The sequence below is a fragment of the Psilocybe cubensis genome, chromosome 9 (genome assembly GCF_017499595.1).
Source record: "Psilocybe cubensis strain MGC-MH-2018 chromosome 9, whole genome shotgun sequence".
NCBI lineage: Eukaryota > Fungi > Basidiomycota > Agaricomycetes > Agaricales > Agrocybaceae > Psilocybe > Psilocybe cubensis.
This window is the reverse complement of record NC_063007.1, coordinates 2,897,107-2,917,503: the sequence shown is the minus strand read 5'-3', so window position 1 is coordinate 2,917,503 and position 20,397 is coordinate 2,897,107. Positions and strand designations below refer to the sequence as shown.

Sequence of the window (20,397 nt, the reverse complement as noted above, 5' to 3'; positions counted from 1 at the left end):
TGGTAATTATAACAGGTTTCCTCGATATGATGTTCCCAGGGAAAATGCAAAAGAAAGGCATCATTTTGCGCTTGACCAATGCACCCGCATCGATAAGGAGGCTAGGTGGGTAATTTTACTCATACCAAGCTGAAGATCAGATGCTACAATTATCATGCCCGAGGGAGCATGAAGAGCAACATCATATTCCTTCGGGTTGCGCAAGGTTGTAGGGATAGTGGAATGTATTTCTAAAGCTCTATCCTGAGCAGCGGTGCAGGGTTTTTGCCGTTGTTGAATGTGGTTTGTCATTCGATTTTGTTCATGGTCGATTGGTGAGCACCGTTGTAGCCTGGGTTAGAGGCTTGGGTGAGAAAAAGCAGACCTTTCCAGGCAGGAGAAATCGGCAAAGGTATAACAAAACTCCGTGAATATCGCGACCTTATTTCTAGCTAGCCCTTTGGCGCCGAGACCATAAATTTGAGTGTAAGAAAGTCTTGAGGTTTTTAATAATCGCTCATTCTTGAGCGTCTGTATAGGCAAGGAATGCCCTACGGCAAAATAGTTTCTTGTAAATTGAAATATGGTTGTCGAGATAATCAAAGCTCGGTATGTGGGATCTCGACAGAGAGTGATTTACAACAATGTGGCACCTTTAGTGCTTTTGCAGAGTTGTAGGTTACGGAGTTAACAGCTCTATGCGATGTTCAATATGGCATGAGATCTGCAGTCTTGATGTTTACCTAACCATCCGTGATATTGTGCGCCAGCGAAGGTGGTACGGAGAGCGGTGGCCATGCTGCCCATGTGCAACTCCGATTGTTGGAATGCTTTGTGCGATGAGTCATAGTAAGGGTAGTGATGATACATTCTGACAATGTCAAGATGCACAGCGCTTGCGGGCAGAGCTCTCGTACTTGCACTGAATTTCGACATGAACTGCGAATGGTCAAATTGGCAAATTCCCGATAGTAAATGAGCTGAAGGTTGACTATCGCGAGAGAGATGGTGCAGCTCTTACTGTATGAATCTCTCTAAGCAGGCATGCATTGGAAATAACTGAGTGAAAACCCCTTGCACCAGGGTCAAAGTTTATCTTAACACGAGTAATTTTCTTAGATTCAGCGAGTCACTGCTGATTTTATCATATCTGAGCGTGATTTGATATGCGATGGCTGCATTATTCGCTTGTGTCTTATTCCACAGAGGTGTGAGTCCGCGGCACGATGTCCTTTCCCTTACCTTGCTTGCAACGGAGGAAACATTGGCCAACTGTTCATTTAACACTTAAAAGATTCACTAATTGATAAGTCCCAACTCTGGCTTTTCTGATGCTCAAACTGATGATTTATATTTCTTCTATCAAGCTATTTTTCGAATATATACTCGTAAATTCTGACCATCAGGGCTTGCGTCCTCACCTCCCACGGTCCAAAGGTTGTATTGTAAATGTAACAAGGTTATCTCGGCCTCGATAACTATGACACTTATTTGGCTTGGTAGAAGAGCTCGGCTACTTATTAAGCATGTATCTCCTCCTCAAAAGAGCTAGGTTGACAAGAATCTGGCTATCACATTCCGTGACCAATAATTGCCGACAGGTGTGACGAACTCGGTACGCCACAAGCAGACTGATATGGGAATGTATGGGAATGTTTGCACTTTAAATGGCGAAGCTTCGAGATGCGTTTTACAGGAGGACTCCAAATTTAAGACGCGAAGTCACTCTGATGTAGGTTACCAGGATTAAAAGAGCACTGTCGACGTAATGCTGAGCGAAGATATCGAAAATGTGGATACCATCGCATTCCAATCAATAGTTTGCATTGTGCAATTAAATGACTTTGCTGCTGCTAGTATATATCGGGAATCCATATTCGCGCCATGACAGTGCTCGCTCAAAGTCAGCGTTTTGATTTTTGAATTAGTGATATACATCGCTATAACACACGAGAGTAAATTGTTGGCTCTCGCGGCGCAGCAGCACCAAATAACGACAAAAGAGTCTCACCGCCAGTCTGTGCACCAATCACCACTTTCATTTTGTCGGTTTTGTATAGGCGCTTTTAGTAAAGTTCTAACGCAGAGAAGGATAGAAGTGCGCGGTGTAGACCTGATTCAGCAATCAGCGGAGCAGAAACTGTGGACCTATTCTCAGTAGACAATACAGAAACTGATAAATAGCTCAGCAAAAGCATCAGCCTCCCCAGTCATCTGTCGCATCACATAAACCTAGTAGGATTATGATTCGTTTTCTAACCAAACCATTATTGACATTTACATTAATTTTAGCCCACAATCTCCGTTTCAGTATTGTTTCATTCTCTTACAATGTCCGCCGAAGAGAATCGTCGTATTGTCTCTCAGTTTATCAGCATATTTCAGAACCGTAATTATGACGACTTTCTCGCCATCTCATCTCCCGACGCAACATGGTGGATATCAGGGCCACAAGAGAAGCTACCCTTCTTCGGGACCCACCTCCTTGTTAATCGAGTCCCATACTTGAAGGAGGCTTTTGGAAAAGCTAACGCCATCTCCTACGATGTTCGAAGCATCACTGCGAGTGAGCAGGATGTTGTCGTAGAATACCTCGCCAAAGCCGACGGGCCTGCGGAGGGACAACACTACGAAAATGAAATTCTGACCAAATTTACCTTGAAGGATGGGAAGATTATAGATGTTCGCGAGTACCTGGATACCAATCCCATTTTCCAATATTTGGCCGCAGCGGCGTAGATGTACATACTACTCAGGATGGTGTTAACAGCACTAATTCATCTTTCAATCAATATATCACATAGTATCTTACTTATTTATTTTCCAATGAACTGCCACTATCTTAATAGTTGGCCAATTCAGGTTACTGCATCAGAGTCTGTCTGGCAACGTATTGGCAGCGAAGGAATTATCTTGTTGATGGCATCATTGGTGGGAAATCAAACATCAATGCTGACAGAATTATTCACGCAGTCTAAAAATAAAACGCGGCACACGGCACAACACGGCCTACTGCTCACAAGCTCCACGACCAGGTGCTCGCGCTCATCCCACAAACCAGCTCTTCTAAACCAGACACGTATTGATCAAATGGGTCGGTCAATATTTTATAGCTACATTCAATAACATCATAGGATTCCGCGGACAAGAATTGGACTCAAATTGATAAGTCTTAATTGCAGAATCTCGGTTTCAAATGTTTGGGGGAGTCTGGCGGAGGATGAAATTGATTGACAATTTGAAAGAACGTTCGGCTCCAACTTCGATTTCCGCTTAAAGTTAATAGTCCCGGGCTCTTACTGGTGGAGATTGTGCCCTATTACGGATGGGAATGCGACTAACGTTCTTTGCGAGTAGCACCTATTTAATGATTCAACACGGCAGGGTAAAGGGAATGTAAGCCAAATCTTTGTTGCCTTGGCTGCAGCCTATAAAGTACTGCTGACATGTAAACAATGGAGCGAGAACCCGGCCGAACGGCAATTGATCTCATCACGGTTTTTGTATTTTACGTCAATTATTCAAACATGAACAATGGGTAAGAGGCTACATTTTCTCTTCGCACTTAGGAGTTTTGCTAAGTTGCAAGCCAATCATGTTATTATTTGAATGATCACGGACAGATGCGCTGGTATTACTATTTTGAACGTGGGCGGCATTGATGAGGTGTCTTGGAGCTAAGGCTCCAACCGTTTCATTTGTTTATCGTTTGTAAACCGTATATACCATTTACCGTTTCGTTTAGTTTACGAGCCTTGTTAAACAGTTTACAAACGTTTATAAACGGTTCAAACGGTAACAGATTTTTGTGCTAAAGTATATCTCTTTTTTGGACAATATTAGGTGCGTATTACATCAAATGATTCCTCTTTTATTCTTTACACCAAACTAACTCATTTGCACTCTTGTTTTGGTCCCATGTTTGTACCAATTAGGTGCCGACTATTATATTCCTTGGCAAATGGGCCGCATTAGGACAAGTGATGCGTTGAACGCTGTTGAACGCCTGCCCTTGTAGCCACCCTCGAGCTTACTGTTTACAAACGTTTATAAACGTTTGTAAACTGTTTATTACCGTTTCCGTTTAGTTTGTAAAAAAATTTAAACGGAAACTAAACGGTTGGAGCCTTACTTGGAGCCATATTTCAGTTTAGCATGATATTAGCCTAAATAATACACCCCTTTACCAAGAACTGCAAGCCCGTCGTGTTTGAACTTGAAGTCTTTGGTTATGAATAAAATCTAGTCTCAAATTCCTGCTGTCTAAATCATACCGAGAACACTCACCACTGGCACTAATACTGGTTAGCAGCACATATGTCAATACGAAGCTGCTGCGGATGAGCGCTGTTTCTGTTTTTGCTTGTAGATCTTTGATTTTGATATGATTTTGATAACGTATAAAACGCAGAGTTTAACTTCTGCAGCTCTCTATCATACAGCCATTCCCCTCAAATTGCATTTGAATCTACTTATTTAACGCAAGGCATCGATCAACAGCTATCAGTTATGGTAGCAATGCAGGCACCCGCCAGTCCTGCTGTGCAGCAGTCGGTTATGAGCGCCAACTTCAACTCGACGATGCTGTTTACGTATTTAATGGGTAGAAATTGAATCTCATATCTAACTAAAGGCATACTAATATATTTATTGGAAGGAATATATTCTGTCATTTATCTGGGAACACTATATCTTTTTGGTGAGCTTCTGTTATGAAGATGAGAGTGTACATGACCCATTTGGTGGATAAAGTATCAAATAAGAGGCAACAGCACAGAAAACTTATATCAATAACGATAACCATCCTATTTGTAGCATGTGCATGTATATTCTCACTTCAGTGGCGCTTCATGGAGTGGGTGGCAATAACCAGCGATGGGGAAACGAGGCCAACTATTTTCATTGCGACAATGTCAAATTGCCCGTTATGGGCTCATGTCATTGTCGTTACTCTTCAATATACATTACTTGTGGTTTCTGATGGCTTATTGGTCCGAGATATTCACCATCTCTTATTAAATATCTACTGATACGATTGAACTAGATTTGGAGATGCTTCCACGTTTGGGGTTGTTCATTGCGCTCAGTCGCAGTACCAATAGCATTCCTTCTTGTGGAGACAGGTACATCTGAGATCTCAATAAACAGCAGACGTTAGTCAACTAATGGATAAATAAGGAATTTCTCTTGCTATTATTGGAAATGTCCCAGCCGCATTGTTGGGAGGCCCGATTGCACTTCTTATGGACAGAGTTCAAAGTGCTGCCCTCTTTGTGTCATTTTTAACAACGACGTTAACCACGGCCCTGATTGGATATCGAATCTATACCCTATCTCAACAGGGCAATAACTTATCCACTGCGAAAAGAGTAAAGCATGTCACAAAGATTCTTGTTGAATCATCAACAATCTATTGCATTGTTCTGCTCGTTAATGCAGTTGTTGCTGTGATTCCAAGTGCCTCTTACCTCGCCGAGTCTCCTGTAAACATTTCATCGTTCTATGTGCAGATAGTGCTGTATGTCGTGTCGGTAAGCTCATTCCAAACTAGAAAATACATAAAGTTATTTGGCTCAGTATACACCTTTTCTATAGGGTATGGCACCCACCATAGTGGTTGCCCGAATTGCACTGGCGAATCCCGTAAATGGAAGAAAGGAGACTCTAACAACCGATTTATCAGGCATATCCTTTGAGGAACGTTATATAAGTTCACAGCTCGAGCCAAAGACTAATGGGGAAGGCACCCGTGCGGATACTAGCTCTGTATCGGAGTAGCCGTCATACCAAAAGACCGTCATATTATGCAACAAGAATCTTGTAAAAGTTCCACACTAGCTACCTAATAGGACTCTCCCATTCTGACTCTATCTCCTCTCTTTCTCTCAAGAGTCTCATCTCCTCGGAAGTTAGTCTATGCACGCAAACAGATTGCCAACCAACTCGAGCATCCTTCCCACCTCTGCCTTTAACATCATGAAACCCGGCTTCATCGTCTACGACTTTCGTGTCCATAGTATATGGAATATAAGGTTTTGGATACACACGATATTGCGGAGGTGGTGTGTTTTCAGGTACGGTCTCGAACACAGTGCTTGGATCGTTCATATGCTTGAAACCTGCAATCCACGAACCAATCATTACGTCATCGCCAGGATAATTTACGTGATGAGGAAGAGGTGGATTGGCGCTTAAAATTGTGCGAGTTGTGTTAGAACTGAAAGCGAACGAAATCATTCAGTGTCTGAATTTTCCACTGTTGTTTTTCTTACCTAATGAGGTATGCGAATCCTATTGGGTGTGAATACCACGGTCCCTTTACATAGTGGTCCTCGTCGTCGTCGTCTGTGTTGCCGTCCGGGACTGTGTTTTCAAAGTAAACAAGGTTGGATAACATTCTGGCGATGATGATAGACTCGTTTCTAGGTTTGATATCAGGGTACTCGTGACGCAACCTACGAGCAAGAGCGCCAAGCCGACAGAATGTGTCAGAGTCCACGGTCATCGAAAAGTCATATTCATCATGTGGTATTATGTTGGCCTAGCAGATGGTTGAGCAAAAATTGAGTAAGTAAACAACAAAAACGAACCCACTGCAATGCCGCATACCTCTTTTCAGAGAGTCTATTAGCTACGTCGTTGAGATCTTCTAATATAAGCATATCATCGTGGGACAACCGTTCGAAGAAAATCCTTGCCCTCGCCATCAGACCCACAGCTCTACCCACAACGAACTTGTAATCAAGGTGAACGTCTTTAGAAAAAACCCCGTTTAACATTGTTTGTCGAAGTGTCTCCCGACGCTCGAACTCCTCCACGCGCGACATAATCGTCAGTCTGAGGGCAAGGGGAGTTTGAGGATGTGTATTGAGGTAGAGAGGTTTTTCGTTTTGATCAAAAGCAAAGACATCGGTGATTGGAGAATCGGTCATATAGATTTTGCCTAGAGCACCTATCAAGAGAACTGCTGTCAAAAATCCCATGAATCTAGCATAGCGTATCCGCCATAGATCGCGGAGTACATCTCGCAAATGGATACGGAATAACAGGGATTTGGAGGAGGAAGAAGTATGGGGATCAAGGATGCGTTCGGGATCTTGACTTAGACGTTGGTATCGTCCAGTGTTGCCAGTTGGGGGATACATTAAAATGGATTGTGAGTCATGAAAGAACAGAAGCGTCGTGAAGAAAAATCGCAGCACAAAATGTGTAAAAATTATGCATGGCGGCTCGATTAAATATCCCGTATATGGCGTGGCACGGTGTCATGATGCCGGAAGCCAAGACCATCTTGCGTGTCGCTCGCGTTGCAAGGGCTTTTGGCACGTTGCATAGTCAAATTGTTGCTAATAAGCTGGCTTCCAAGACTCTTGACGAGTCTCCAATCTTCTCTAACTTTACATTTGAAACATGATATCATAACTATCATATTTGGCGAGAGTTACTCTGGCGGCTTCTGGGGGCGGCAAACACCAACATGAAACATAATCTCCGGCAACGGATAATAACACCCACTACAACGCAGTCCGTTATACTACGGGTTGAACCATCTCGAGCACTACCTGTTGGCAAAGACTGTCTGGGTTGGTGTATACGATTCCCGTCCCACATATGCTCCAAAGGTCCGACCTCTGGTCAACACCGAGGACAGGGGGTCCAATAAAGGGCCCAAAAGAGGACACAGGGTTGTACTAGCTTGACTTCAGAAACTACCATGAGAGACAATGAATATTCATTAACTCACCATGGCGCAATAACCACGGTATGGTGGATCAGTCGAGAAGGCCTGGAATTTTTGCACTTGACCCAAGGTCGGGCCAATGGGTAATGGAAGACCCTCGCCGTTCCATTGTGCTGGGAGGAGGGATCCTCCAGACAGTCTGAACGTATGTGACTCGCGCAAGGCTTCTGCTAGAGTCTATTTGACACGTCAATGCGTCAGTCAGGTCGGTAACTAATGTGATCGCACCGAAAGCGTGAAAAACGTTGGTTGTCCCACTTGTTGGGGAACTACTTCAATCGTCCCTACCTGAACCGGATCTCCACCAGAATTGGGAACAGCAAACATGATGAATGGGAAGCTGTCCGAGGTGTGCAAATCTGAGTCGGTCAAACATTGCTGGAAATTGACGCTACCAAGACTTGTATCTTGATAGACAGCTAATCGATTTCCAGCACCGCATAATTCAGTGTTATCGGCGACACAGACCATGTTGCAGTCAGAATCTGGGGTATTTACGGCCAATGGCATGTAATTGTCGCACCCTTTTATCATTCCAGTACATTAGACGACGATATAGATGCACAGAATTTCGTGTCTTACAGCATTCCTGACCGAATTCCAATCCAGCAAGAGCATATCCTGCAGCTTTGCAGGCGGAGGTACATGTCTCAGCGGTTACACCTGCTACTATTGAGAGTTGATTGCGAAGAGACCGTGGCGCTCCATTGACACCGTCCCTGGTATTATAATGACATTTTCCCTTGTAATTCAAAGGTCAATGAGGACTTACTGGAAACAACCCTTGTACTGGAACACCCCAGCAGATGGTTTAATCACACCACTTGCAGGAGGTGGCTCCGAAGGATCAGTGGTCGGATTGGAGCTAAAGAAACTGAGTATCTAACAGATGACCTGTTTGATGTAGCACGTACTTGATGAAAATGTTTAATCCACCAGGACCACCGCATATTTCATCGGCATCGCCAGTGCAAGTCATATTGCAAGTGTCATCGGAGATAAGTGCGCCCGGTGATTCTATAACATTGTCACAATCTTAAAGGCTATGTTATGAACGATCCTAAAAATGTTAGGGGAGACTTACAGCATTCCTAGCTCGTAAAATCGACTCTGAGCATACATTGCCACGTAATCATGAAGTAAAACGTACCCTGGCAAATTCAACACCTGCGTACTTATATCCAGCAGGAGTACAAAAGGCTATACACGACTCAATAGTCATGCCAGTTACATCTGTATATGCTGCCACTCGCAATGTTCGAGCAGAGCTAGTGTCACTGTCGAGTAAAAAATCGTCGATGTATTAATAGCAAAATGCCTTCTAAGTAGGTGTGTATACCTGTAACACCCAATAGACGTCCACCCCGTGGGAAGCGATGGAGTGACTTGACGAGTTTCTAGAGAAGGTAGACCATTGACAAAGTGCTGGGAAGTGAATTGTAAGCCAACAATCAAGGGCGTCCAACACGACTCACGAAAACGGTGAAAATGAACAAGTTTGTCCAGTTCAATACCATGGCTGTTGGTTCCAAGTGAGTTGAAGCATTGCCACATTTTATAATCGGGTCGTCTCGTAAAGAGAACTAAGTGCCTGAAGTGTTGACGGCGGATAAGTATGAATGAATGATGACCGATGTCGGAACCAAGTCAAATATTTCAAAATGGAACATTTTCTAAATTATTAGATTTATATCAGCAATAGTGAAGTAATTTGATAAAGAGACTGACTTGGAGCTGCGCCAGACAGTTATCCATAAAAACAAAATGAAAGCTATCACGATGTCTGCTGGCATATACTTACAATATCGATCTGAATAACACCAGCGACGACTACAGATAGCTCGAGAATGGAATGCTTTATGAAACAATGAGACACAGACAAGCTTGCGCATGCGTTAGCGACAACTGTCATTCGGAAAAACGAAGGCAGAGTCATGTCAGTTAAAGAATCTGCTGAGAGGGCCTTCAAAGACATTATTAACCTGGTTATTCATCCATTAGATTTCCACTGGTGCCAGTGCATTTTCGGGACCCACACGGAATTTTCCTGTTTGAGTAGGAAGGGATGATTTGGTAATTGAGGACCAGGAAACTTATTGAGGCGTCCGCGTAAGATAGGATTGAAACGTCGATTCCATGTGGAAAGCAAGAGCAAGGAACATTGATTCCCACGGCCTGTAAGGTGCGGTGGCCATATAGATGGCCGAGACTAGACGCGGCATGGATGTGCCGGACCTAGCACTGGCAGGAGATAGCATTCTGTCGCTTTCCATAGGTTTTGCATTTGATATTCTTTCTTCATTACGCTATCTCTGAGGTATCTACTACAATAAAACAACTGAGAAGTTTGTACCTGTAAGAAAAGCCTTATACTATTCATCCTACACCCATTTCATTTTCTTGGAATTGAGACCCAAATTAGTCCCAATTTGGTAATAAAGCGAGCATCTGGGCCAAAATTAACACCAGGAACAAAAAGTTTCCCAAAGGGATCTAATTATGGCACCGGATTTCCGGATTTGAGAGCCAAAATCAAAATAAGTCCAGATGTGGATGCGTTTGGGATGTGTCGCGGGCCCTTGGCGATAGTGCAAACTAGCTGCACCTAGCACTGTCACATACTATAGTAGCTAAGGAGACTTCTTGAATCCGTGTTTGACAGTCAAAAGCAGTACATTTACCTCACTAATGTTCAAGGGGGCTTGTGATGAAAAAAATAACAAGTATGATCTACCTACCCGCCAGGTGAGTTTGCGTGCTAATTGGGGCAAGCCAAAGGGCCAGCCTAAAATTGAGGTCAAAAGCAATTATAGCAATCAAATTAGGAGTACCATGTAATGGGGAAACCGTTGATACAGCGACAATATTATTACAATCAAATTACAATACAAATCTATATACTCACTCCTCGTCCGAATCTCCGTGTCGAATATCATCATCGACCGTCCAATCAGCATAGTCTCGTAAGGAATTCATCTGTAGTAAAGTTCCAGGAACAACCGATCTTTCCTGAGTAAAATGTGTGGTTGATCTCGTGGTTTCCAGTAAGCCTCTCAAGTTCAGAAGGAGTCTAGAAAGTGGACTTCAGAGGATATCTACACCTTGATGTATAAAATCTAATTACCTTGAACATATCGTCGCCTGAAGACTTTTGGATAAATCGATGGCATAGAACGCCTTTAACGGGTCCACAACCCACATTAGAAGATTTACAATGGATATACCTGGTGGCAAAGTTCAGACGAGACCTAATCAAGTTCTCAGTGTTGCGTACCCATGATTACTGAGAAACGGAAAAAGCAGAGATATGAGCACCATGTAACTGTTTGATCTTCTGCTTGAGATACGAACCGAGATAGTATATTATGCCTGTTTATTGCAGTTAATAGCGGCACTCTCGGTACTTCCCCAGTGAAATATGCTCACCATCACGCATCAGAACTCGAAGAACGGTAGACCTCCCAACAGATCTTACACATCTGACTGTATGGGGGAACCATAAAGTTACCGTAAGTTGCTTAAGAACAATCAACTCACACTCTTGCATGTATTTCCGGATTGTAAGTAGAAATACAACTGAGGTTAAAATTAGTTGAATTCCAATGCCATGGAGCCCGATTAACTGCGCTTACCGGTTTCGAAAAAGAAGAAGGGTATCCAGAACACTATCAGCGATATATGGCAAGTCTCAGACGAGCATTCCGCTAGACAGTGTCTGTACCCAGAGGGCTTCTGTGGTTGAACTAACGGCCCTATTTGATTTCCATTCACGGTAGTATTAATGTAGAGACTCACAGTTTGTGTTCCTGAATACAACAAGATAGCAAACAAGCATAGTGACGATTGATAGCTATATCCTCTCACGAGTAAGTTCACACCGTTGCGCTACCAGGAACCGTGCTTACCGCTCCCAAACACGTAAGGAACAGGAACAGCTGCTTGCTTCGATACAGTGCATTCGTACGCAGAATGAAGACACCTTTATGTACAAGTGTTAGATAAATCGTGTGATAGAAGAATCGAGCTTCGTTACATTCAATCGCCGCGATAGATATCATGCTGAGGATGCTGAAGGATATTTGATAGTTCTTGCAGCTATAGACCACAATTGTGCCATGTTAGCTTGGTTTTCGGGTGCAGCAGTCGACCAATATGCCGAAACATTGCTTACAACTAAAGCAGAGACGAAGTCAGCACTGCAACTCAGAGAATGCTTCTAGAATTAAATTCACTGACAGAAAGAGACTGCGACAGAGAAAACTCGTCTGCAGTTTCACATTATTACAAATAATGTTCACAGGATATCGGATAACGGTAGGTGACCTACAGAACAAATCGTATACCAGCAGGCAAAGTGGGACGTAGCGATTCTGGCGTTTTGTTAGGAATCGTAAGTCAGAGGTTATCACCACAGACTCACAATAAAGAACAATGCAGTCCCAAACGTTTTCTTCGTTGTCCACACTCTCCTAACCTCATAATTCAGAGTATCTTAGTGGGATCCACTGAAAAGTGATGACTCTTCCAACCTCAACATCCAAAGTAATCACCGCATCCCAAACAAGGATAGTCGAAGAGATGACTATGTGGTTTTTCTGTTAAGCTCCAGCGACACGGCGAAACGAAACTACTATCCAACACACCTGTGAGATACTGAGGGGGGTTTCAAAACAGACCTTCCCGAGAGGCATACGATGGCACTCACCTGTGTCGTCTGTAATGTTGAAAGAAGGACGTTGAGAATCCCAGAGGCTACTGTCTCATCCATAGACTATTGCAGCACCAGATAAGCGCGGACCGCTGATGGTGTGAGGATGTAAATAACGGGGACACTGAATGTTTCTGGTTTCTGTCATGAGATATATTAACGATACAAAACGTAGGTCATGAGTCTTAATTGGCTCTTGAATCTCAGAAGAGGTGTCACTTGTCAAGGGGGTGACGATGATTGATTGGTTTTAGATATTTTTGTCAGTGTTCGTGATAGACGTGTGATCTGATTTAGCATGCGGCCTTGAAGTGCATTATTTTGCCCTAACTCTAAGTTCGTTATATCATTGCAATCAGTGATTGAGAAGAATATGAACACGTAGGGGATTCCGAATAAGGAAAAGAGCTTCAAAATGAGTTGAACGGCGTTCTTACATTGTTGAAAACGGAGAGACGTGGCAAACGTCGAGTTTCTCCGGGAGAGGTGATAGATGCTGAGCAAATTGATGGGACTCAGGGTTCATGGAAATAATGAACACGAAGTCCGGCGGCGTGTTACTTTTACTGAGAAATGCAGGCGCATGCGAAAATCCTTCGTCGGACTTCAGTCACGTCGACACCGTCTCAACATGCGTAAATTTATTCATTTCTAGTCAAGTAGAAACCAGCTGTATTGGCGGGGTACAACACATTGTCCCAAGCACAAACTCGAATATAGTGGAAATTATGCGCATGTCTCTCTTGCGGGTATTTCTGGCCATCAGGCTGGTTCTAGCACTTACCGATGGGAACCCAGAGCTCAGCATGATCGTTAGCCAAAAACAAGCGGCAACAATGTCGGTTGAGTCGAGTCATATATATCTGACATTGTAATCACATCGGTACCAGTTTGCTGTTATACCTGACTGAAGTCGGTAGACTATCGTCTTCAAATCGGAGGGTAATGTCGCGCTGCCGCGTTGCGTCCCGGATGTTGAGTATGAGCCGATTTCCTAAGGTGCAAATCATAGCCACAGAAAATCCTACGGGGGACTCCAGATACACCTTGAAAGTAAATTTTAGCGACAGAATCCGGAAAGTGCAAAAGAACGTACTCCGCCGTTTATGATGGCTCCCAGCAAGCATGCAAATGCCGTTCCAGTGATGCTGTAGTCACAATGAGCAGACACGATTAAGAGACAAGTGGGTATTCTCACACTACAAAATAGGTCATTGAGTCTCGTAGCAGTATTTGTAGTAGTCTGCCACTATGCCTAAAGGTGTAGCCATCCTGGATAAATGAGTTGATGCCTGCAGATAAAGCGAGCAGGCACAACAGAGTCTCGAAGACGATAACAGGTATCCAAAAGGCATATAGTGTGGATCCACCTCCTTGAATTGCTCTGCAGAAGGGACCTGTCCCATAGTTGTGGGAGACGACTGGCAAGACCGTCAGTTATACTTCCTTTTAAGACACGAGGACATACCGGAAGAGTTAGAGATATTTTTCCACATCAACCATCCGGAGATTGACGAACAGACTGCAAAGATAGTGACCATGGGAACAACAACCCTTCTATTTCCCGAATATAGAGCATAAATGCGAAACTGCAGAATGCCTTGGTGAGGTAGTAAGTAACCGCACCCGCAAATGATAAAAATATGTTACTTTGACCGAGCATTGCGAAAACCAAGCCGGTCCACCCTTCCCATTTGAGGAAAACAGTGCCTTTGTACCATTAGAATGAGATAAAACGCCTTGAACGTTATGGATTTCTGTACTCACATCTGTCAGCAACATCGGGGTGATTGTGATTAAATATGTCAGTGATCACGAGGTGTCTTGAAAGTACGACATACATCTAGACGCGAAGGTAAGTCCAGTAAGTCAGACACGGTGTCCTTACCCACCGAGTTGCTAAGATTGCTGTTGAAGAAAACTAATCGATTTTATATGAATCCTAGATTGGTTTGGATTGTAGAACATACCATAGAGACTGAATCTACGAAATCTTTCTTGTGAGCTGCGCATTGAAACAAGCAAGATATCGTACATTGCCGCCACAAGGGCGTAATATCTGTTCTATAAGGAATTAGAATGTTATTCGGCAGGTAGACGGCCTTCTTACCAAGATATACAAAATGCTTATGACGGTCCACCTAGCCGTCTAGCGGATGACCTCAACTTTGAGCCTTGTTTATCCTTCGTTTGAGCCTTACCCAAATATAATCGATCTAGGGAATGTGTAAGTTGAACCATTGACTACGGAAAAGAACGTATACGTACCTCTTGATCCAGCATAATTACTAAGGCCCTCAGCTCAGCACAAATCTAGTCAAGCGTGCAGAGAGACGCACAATGATCGAAGAAAATAATCGTAACTGTGGCCACTGAATGTCCGATGAGCATTATGCACGTCGATGAATATAACTGCAATACTCACGTCTGCCATATCGAACAGATTCAACGACATGAAGGCCACTCCATAGAGAATCCAGAAGATTCATAGGGAAAGGAAAGGAGGGAAGGTGTATGTGAGATACGGGGAGTTGATTGCCAGCAGAACAAATGTCGAGATGATTTGATACACACAGGAACTTATGTGCATCTAATGTTGGTCTAGTTTGAGTGCTAAAAATGACATGATCTCGTTGGAGCTTTGTGGGTATTGCCCCCGGGACTCTCCCAGTAACCAAACGGTCCTGATCACAGGATGATGATGATCAACTCGAATCATCGTTTCTTGATGAAAACCGGGTCTAATAGGTTGTTAAAAGACACGTTAAATCCCTAGAAGGCCATTGCGCGCACTCTTATCCAAAGGTTTTGACTTCCACATCAGTTTAATATGACGATTCAGGAAAATGCTATTTGTCTGCTTTGATGGCGGGTGTTCGTCTAACAAAGAAGAGGATGCTTTTCGAAGAGCCATGGAGCACACGCCGCAGTATTTAGATAGATGGGTATGGCACTGGCAGGAGAGTGAGCAATGATTAATCAATTATGGAATATTGAATGTTGAACATGATACCGTGGGGCGTACAGCGTGTACAAATGTTTTGGTCGTTCCACAGCATTTGAGGTCCGATTACAATCCGCGTGATGTTTGCCGTCCAAACACGACACAGCAATGTACATACAACGGAGCTCAAAATTTGCTGAGTCAGCAACGGCACGAGCCTAGTTCGGCACGCATCGGAATATGCTGACCGTAAAACTCTGCCATGTCTGTAACCTCTTGGAATGCTATTATATTAGCATCTATATCGACATGAATCAAGATATTGCCCTACCCTTTTTCGAAGCAGATGACACTGCCAAAGGGAGGTCCAGACCGAGTACGTATATTACAATCACTTGCTTGCATTGTTCCTGATCATCAATCGCAGTAAACGTTCTTGCTGGATGGACCATGAAACAGCTTCGCCGCTCGCAGAGAATCGTTTCAGGAGATGCTGCTTTACTCTTTCGCCTTCCGACTGAACTTGGCTTTATGGTCCGTATAATTGAGCAAACATCCTTCAGCTCTTGATGACTTGGCTCTCAAGGTTTTCGAACATCTTCATCCAATTGACTTACTTCATTTGTCCCAAGTTTCTAAGGGCTTTCGAAGACTCATAATGAGTGGGGCCTTTCAAGATGTATGGAAAATTGCATTCTTGAGACACCCAGAGTTACCCAAATGTCCACCTCGCCTTGACTATTCGACATGGGCTTTTTTACTGTTTGGTCGTGCTATATGCATGGTATGTGGCTGTTTAATCGCCTCCCATAACGTTGTATCCAACGATGTTTTTGTAGGCGTGCGGTGAATATGGGGCTATGACGGATTTCGCGTTCTGTCAAAGGTACTGCCAACACTGTATGGTGACTCCTAAAGATTTGACCACTTTATTCCTGTCGCTAATGTGTTTTCAGACACGAAACTATCGTTACTTTAGAGACCTAAGAGACAGTAATGGGGAGCACCTTTCACTCGACCACCCAGTGGTTTCGATGGTTCCGCATTCCTTCAGAATCAGTCCGTGCCTTCTTACCTGCCATAACGAGGTCTTATTGGATTTTAGATGCCCATACTTATACATTTGCACCGCCAGTTATCTGGAGAGCAAGGGTTTTGAAGATAATGTTTGACGATACAATGAAAAAGGTTACATTACTACGGATCCTCATTGATCATGGATTTCCCGAGCTCACCGAAATACTCAACGCGTACACGGCGTCCAGAATATCTTATGTTTCCCAACATCATGCGGTCAGGTGCTCTTCTGCTCGAATTAATGATTATCTCATAATGTTTTAGGCTGCGGAAAATGCCAATGGCTGGGCCATCGAAACCTATAAATCATGGATGCGTGAGCGACAAAGTGACTTTAAATCTGCTATCTATCGGTATGTAGATACGTCAGCACGTAAATCTATAATTTAAAAGTGTATACATCCAGGTGCGACAATCAAATGAAGAGTCTGGGCTATGACCCGAGAGATATAAAAAACGCGTGGCCCTTCATATCAGGGGTCATCAAAGAGAATGCTGTACGGAAGCTTACTTCTAAAGGCAAGTGAAGAGGCTACCACTATAACGCTTGCTAATCTGATTCTTACTCAGTGTTCAGAAAACTTGAACCTACGGTTAAAGGTTACGTCAGGAAATCGATGCTAAGTCGACTTAAGTCTGAACGCGTAGAGTATCTCTCCGGCCTTTATACAGCGTATCAGAAAACACAGCTCCCGGAGAAATGGCCTTTTTTCCCTCCATCCTATCTCATCTCAACGTCCGAAATCTTTTACCCCTTTCTTCATTCTGAAGTCCCTTACATTGGCGTTGTCGAACTTGAGGATGTAGCGCTTCTTTTTGAGCGCTTGGCTCGTCATTGGGAAAAGATACATCAGCTGCAATTAACTGGATTTCTACGGTCTGATGGTGCTATGCATCAATTGAACGATATTAAGCAATTTGACTCTGCGACACTCATCGTGTCCTGTCTTGAATGCGAGAAGCGAAACTGCAAAGGAAGAGTACTCGTTGGATGGGATACAATCTTGGGCCACTTCTCCGGATCCTCGTTGAGCACATACCGTAGCTCTTGCTCTACATACAGATACAACGCTCCTATTTCAACCTTTGCGTGCGCTCTACTGCAGTCAGTTGGCCTGGATCCTTGCATGACAACTGTCCAGGATATGGATTGTCGGAAAGACAGATTTTTATGTGGTAATTGTACACCTACAGCAACTTCTCGTGGAATACTGAGCCTGAAAGTTTTTACATGGCACGAGTTTGTGAGTGTTTAATGCATCGTTTATTTCTTCTTCTCATTCTCATTGCCATCTAGATGTCTCATCAAACAGATATGGTTCATTTAGGAGAGCTTTCTCATTGCCGGAATGCTTCGTGGCGTATATTGACACCTGAAGCCATAAAATTTGTACTTGCTCAGGAACGCGCGCACCCGCTACCAGTCTGGAAAGCATGGTGCTGTAACCATTGTTCCATGCACTATGAGGGAGGTGTGACGCAACAAGTCGCAATCGGGCATGTGAAAGAAGTATACGCATTTGATCGTCCTTGGTGCGTTATCTGATCTCGTAATTGTTCACAGACATTCTATCGAAAAGCCAAAAGTGGGCAGGGATATTATTGTGGATAAGCGAGCTTCAATAAAGCCTCGTACACCTTTTCGTCTGGGAGTTGAGCCCGCCTATGAGCTTCGATGTAACCATTGTTCGGACCGACATTCTATTATAAGAATCTGGGATATGGTCGGTCTTCGAGGTCATATCAAGAAAAGGTAACTCTGCGTGCCTTCCTTTCTAATAATCTAACAGAAGATGTGAAGACATCAGATCTTACACCCCGTGGAAGGGCTAGATTGGACAAGGATCAAAATGATAGAAGGAACCTTTCAGTTTCCAATCTGATTGTTTCTTGAGCAATAAACGTACGGTGACTCGGTTTGTTTCATCTGCTCTCCAAAAGAATTACAAAGTCGGATGATATGCAGCCTGTACAGCATAGTTTGGAAAAAAGAACTTCACGTAATACCGAGGTCCCCGTCAGCGGTGGTGCGTTGGGGATAAAAACTGGCTCGAGGCATGTAATCTCTGTAGTTTCTGGCGTTTCAGAATTTAATAACGCCAGATGTATTGCCAAAAGCATTATGCAACCTGTGAGTTTAGCACAAGTTCTATGAACATCCCACAGACACTGACGTCCTCTATGGGAATGCTTTTCGCACGTGTTTTCCTTCTTATAAGGTGTTCCAGTTGAGCTACTATTGCTCATCCCTCCAAGTCCCTCATCTTGATACCTCATAACACATATATAATATCCCACGCAGTCCCACATGCATCCACGTTTGCTGGACTCCCGTGGAAACGTGTCATTTGAGTGATTTATAATATTCTGATATTCATATGAGGGCATTTAAAGCTCTGGAAAACCAGCTGGGGCATACCATCCAAGTACCATCCTTCTCCCAGCTGACTTTATTTGGGTATTACTTCTATACACCCACTGTACTAAAATCTGCTACCGTTATCATGGAGACTAACTTCAAGTCCTTTGCGGAAGAGGTCAAGGCTGCGAATATCAACTGTATGTCGTATAGTCAATAGATTTGTGCTTTCACTGAATGAATTATGTGGTTCTGATATTCTTCAGGTAAGAACACAAGATTGCGAGATATAATGGATAAACTTGTTAGACTCGAAACGAGTGCCAATGATGCCTTACTGAACAATTTATAGGTCGATCACTTGCACGACTTCGTTCGAGAGACCTCTTTAACTATAACTGAATGGCGGTGAGTAGATGTGACATCCAAGCCAGATTATGACTCATATTCATGGTTTCAAGGACAGCAATTAAGTTTCTCGCCTCAGCGGGCAGTCAAAATGGAGAAACCCGTCAGTTTTGCTTGCAAAATTTGCCTGAAGATATTGTCGCTGATTTACCGCTTCACGGGTTACAGAGTTTGATATCCTATCTGACATCCTGGGAATAACAACACTCATCCACGACATCAATTACGGAAAACCATCTGGCGCAACTGAGGCCGTTCTACTTGGTCCATTTTTCAAGGAGAATGCTCGCGAAGGTATGTTGTTTTTTACCCCTCGCTGGAAAACTGAAAATAAATGTTGGCTATACTGGTGCATAGTGCAACAGGGTGATTCCATCGCGTCAGAAGGGAAAGGCGAATATCTGTATATAGAGGGACGTGTTCTTGACCTTGCAGGGAATCCAATCTCCGGCGCAATTCTCGATATATGGGAAGCTGACGACTCTGGACTATATGATGTTCAAGTACGTCATTTTTTCAACTCAACTTAATGCACGTATATTATACTCAATCAGGACCAAGTATCAAGGGCTTGAAGATTGTAGAGGACGTATCCGCACAGCACTGGATGGATCATACGCCTTTCGTGCCGTCATGTATTTAAACTTCCTGATATCAAAGGTTCAGCATTAACTTACACAACCTTTGTTGAAGCCCCGTACCGTATCCTATACCTGACAAGGGTCCTGCCGCAGGTCTAATCTCCGCACTTGGTAGACACTTCTATAGACCAGCCCACGTTCATGTTGTTATCCAAGTAGGTTGCAATGCTTTGGAGTTTTTGCCACGTTGATGCTGAAGATAATGTTAAGGCGCCAGGGTACGAGTCCGTGGTAACACAGCTGTATTTTAAAGGAGATCCCTATCTTACCTCGGATATAACGTTCGGAGTCAAGCCGTCCTTGGTTGTCGTAAGGTTTACTATCCCTCAACATGAATATTCAATAACCTTGCTCGCTCACCATAGGCACCAGAAATAGTCAACAATATCGCTTTATCTAAAGCACGCGGTTTCAAAGAACCCAGATCTCATGCATATGTGTACAAGGAGTTTGTGCTAGCAACGCCCGACCAGGCAGATTCTGTGCGGAAGATGAGAACAGAAAACCAACAATGATCTTCTCAAAGAGATCTAAAACAAC

The 20,397-nt window shown here is 43.6% G+C and overlaps 7 protein-coding genes across 7 annotated transcripts; 4 read left to right on the top strand and 3 right to left on the bottom strand.

The window, feature by feature from the left end:
- Positions 1-2,310: 2,310 nt before the first annotated feature.
- JR316_0010319 (uncharacterized protein) lies at positions 2,311-2,718 on the top strand (the record flags this gene model as incomplete). Its single annotated transcript, XM_047895988.1, has 1 exon — positions 2,311-2,718. One exon carries the CDS (start codon positions 2,311-2,313, stop codon positions 2,716-2,718), a length of 408 nt encoding a protein of 135 aa, XP_047745707.1.
- A 2,171-nt stretch (positions 2,719-4,889) lies between these two features.
- On the top strand, positions 4,890-5,757 carry JR316_0010318 (uncharacterized protein; the record flags this gene model as incomplete). The annotated part of the gene is made up of 4 exons (XM_047895987.1): positions 4,890-4,970; positions 5,024-5,102; positions 5,158-5,510; positions 5,575-5,757. The coding sequence occupies 4 exons, from the start codon at positions 4,890-4,892 to the stop codon at positions 5,755-5,757; spliced, it is 696 nt and encodes a 231-aa protein (XP_047745706.1).
- Positions 5,758-5,817: 60 nt separating this feature from the next.
- Positions 5,818-7,124, bottom strand: JR316_0010317 (uncharacterized protein; the record flags this gene model as incomplete). The annotated part of the gene is made up of 3 exons (XM_047895986.1): positions 5,818-6,196; positions 6,252-6,520; positions 6,570-7,124. The coding sequence occupies 3 exons, from the start codon at positions 7,122-7,124 to the stop codon at positions 5,818-5,820; spliced, it is 1,203 nt and encodes a 400-aa protein (XP_047745705.1).
- A 384-nt stretch (positions 7,125-7,508) lies between these two features.
- Positions 7,509-9,237, bottom strand: JR316_0010316 (WSC domain-containing protein; the record flags this gene model as incomplete). Its single annotated transcript, XM_047895985.1, has 10 exons — positions 7,509-7,670; positions 7,724-7,897; positions 7,949-8,244; positions 8,303-8,439; positions 8,493-8,585; positions 8,635-8,755; positions 8,805-8,811; positions 8,871-8,997; positions 9,060-9,145; positions 9,196-9,237. The coding sequence occupies 10 exons, from the start codon at positions 9,235-9,237 to the stop codon at positions 7,509-7,511; spliced, it is 1,245 nt and encodes a 414-aa protein (XP_047745704.1).
- Positions 9,238-13,303: 4,066 nt separating this feature from the next.
- On the bottom strand, positions 13,304-14,917 carry JR316_0010315 (uncharacterized protein; the record flags this gene model as incomplete). Its single annotated transcript, XM_047895984.1, has 13 exons — positions 13,304-13,474; positions 13,525-13,576; positions 13,627-13,849; positions 13,897-14,028; positions 14,079-14,138; positions 14,196-14,271; positions 14,321-14,349; positions 14,399-14,492; positions 14,539-14,577; positions 14,630-14,644; positions 14,697-14,716; positions 14,768-14,800; positions 14,854-14,917. 13 exons carry the CDS (start codon positions 14,915-14,917, stop codon positions 13,304-13,306), a joined length of 1,008 nt encoding a protein of 335 aa, XP_047745703.1.
- A 1,113-nt stretch (positions 14,918-16,030) lies between these two features.
- On the top strand, positions 16,031-18,061 carry JR316_0010314 (uncharacterized protein; the record flags this gene model as incomplete). Its single annotated transcript, XM_047895983.1, has 9 exons — positions 16,031-16,156; positions 16,212-16,277; positions 16,329-16,431; positions 16,478-16,665; positions 16,714-16,802; positions 16,856-16,972; positions 17,027-17,693; positions 17,747-17,959; positions 18,014-18,061. 9 exons carry the CDS (start codon positions 16,031-16,033, stop codon positions 18,059-18,061), a joined length of 1,617 nt encoding a protein of 538 aa, XP_047745702.1.
- Positions 18,062-18,827: 766 nt separating this feature from the next.
- JR316_0010313 (Hydroxyquinol 1,2-dioxygenase) lies at positions 18,828-20,372 on the top strand (the record flags this gene model as incomplete). Its single annotated transcript, XM_047895982.1, has 10 exons — positions 18,828-19,008; positions 19,075-19,112; positions 19,161-19,216; positions 19,270-19,319; positions 19,385-19,510; positions 19,574-19,719; positions 19,778-19,851; positions 19,910-20,012; positions 20,068-20,166; positions 20,223-20,372. 10 exons carry the CDS (start codon positions 18,828-18,830, stop codon positions 20,370-20,372), a joined length of 1,023 nt encoding a protein of 340 aa, XP_047745701.1.
- Positions 20,373-20,397: the final 25 nt, after the last annotated feature.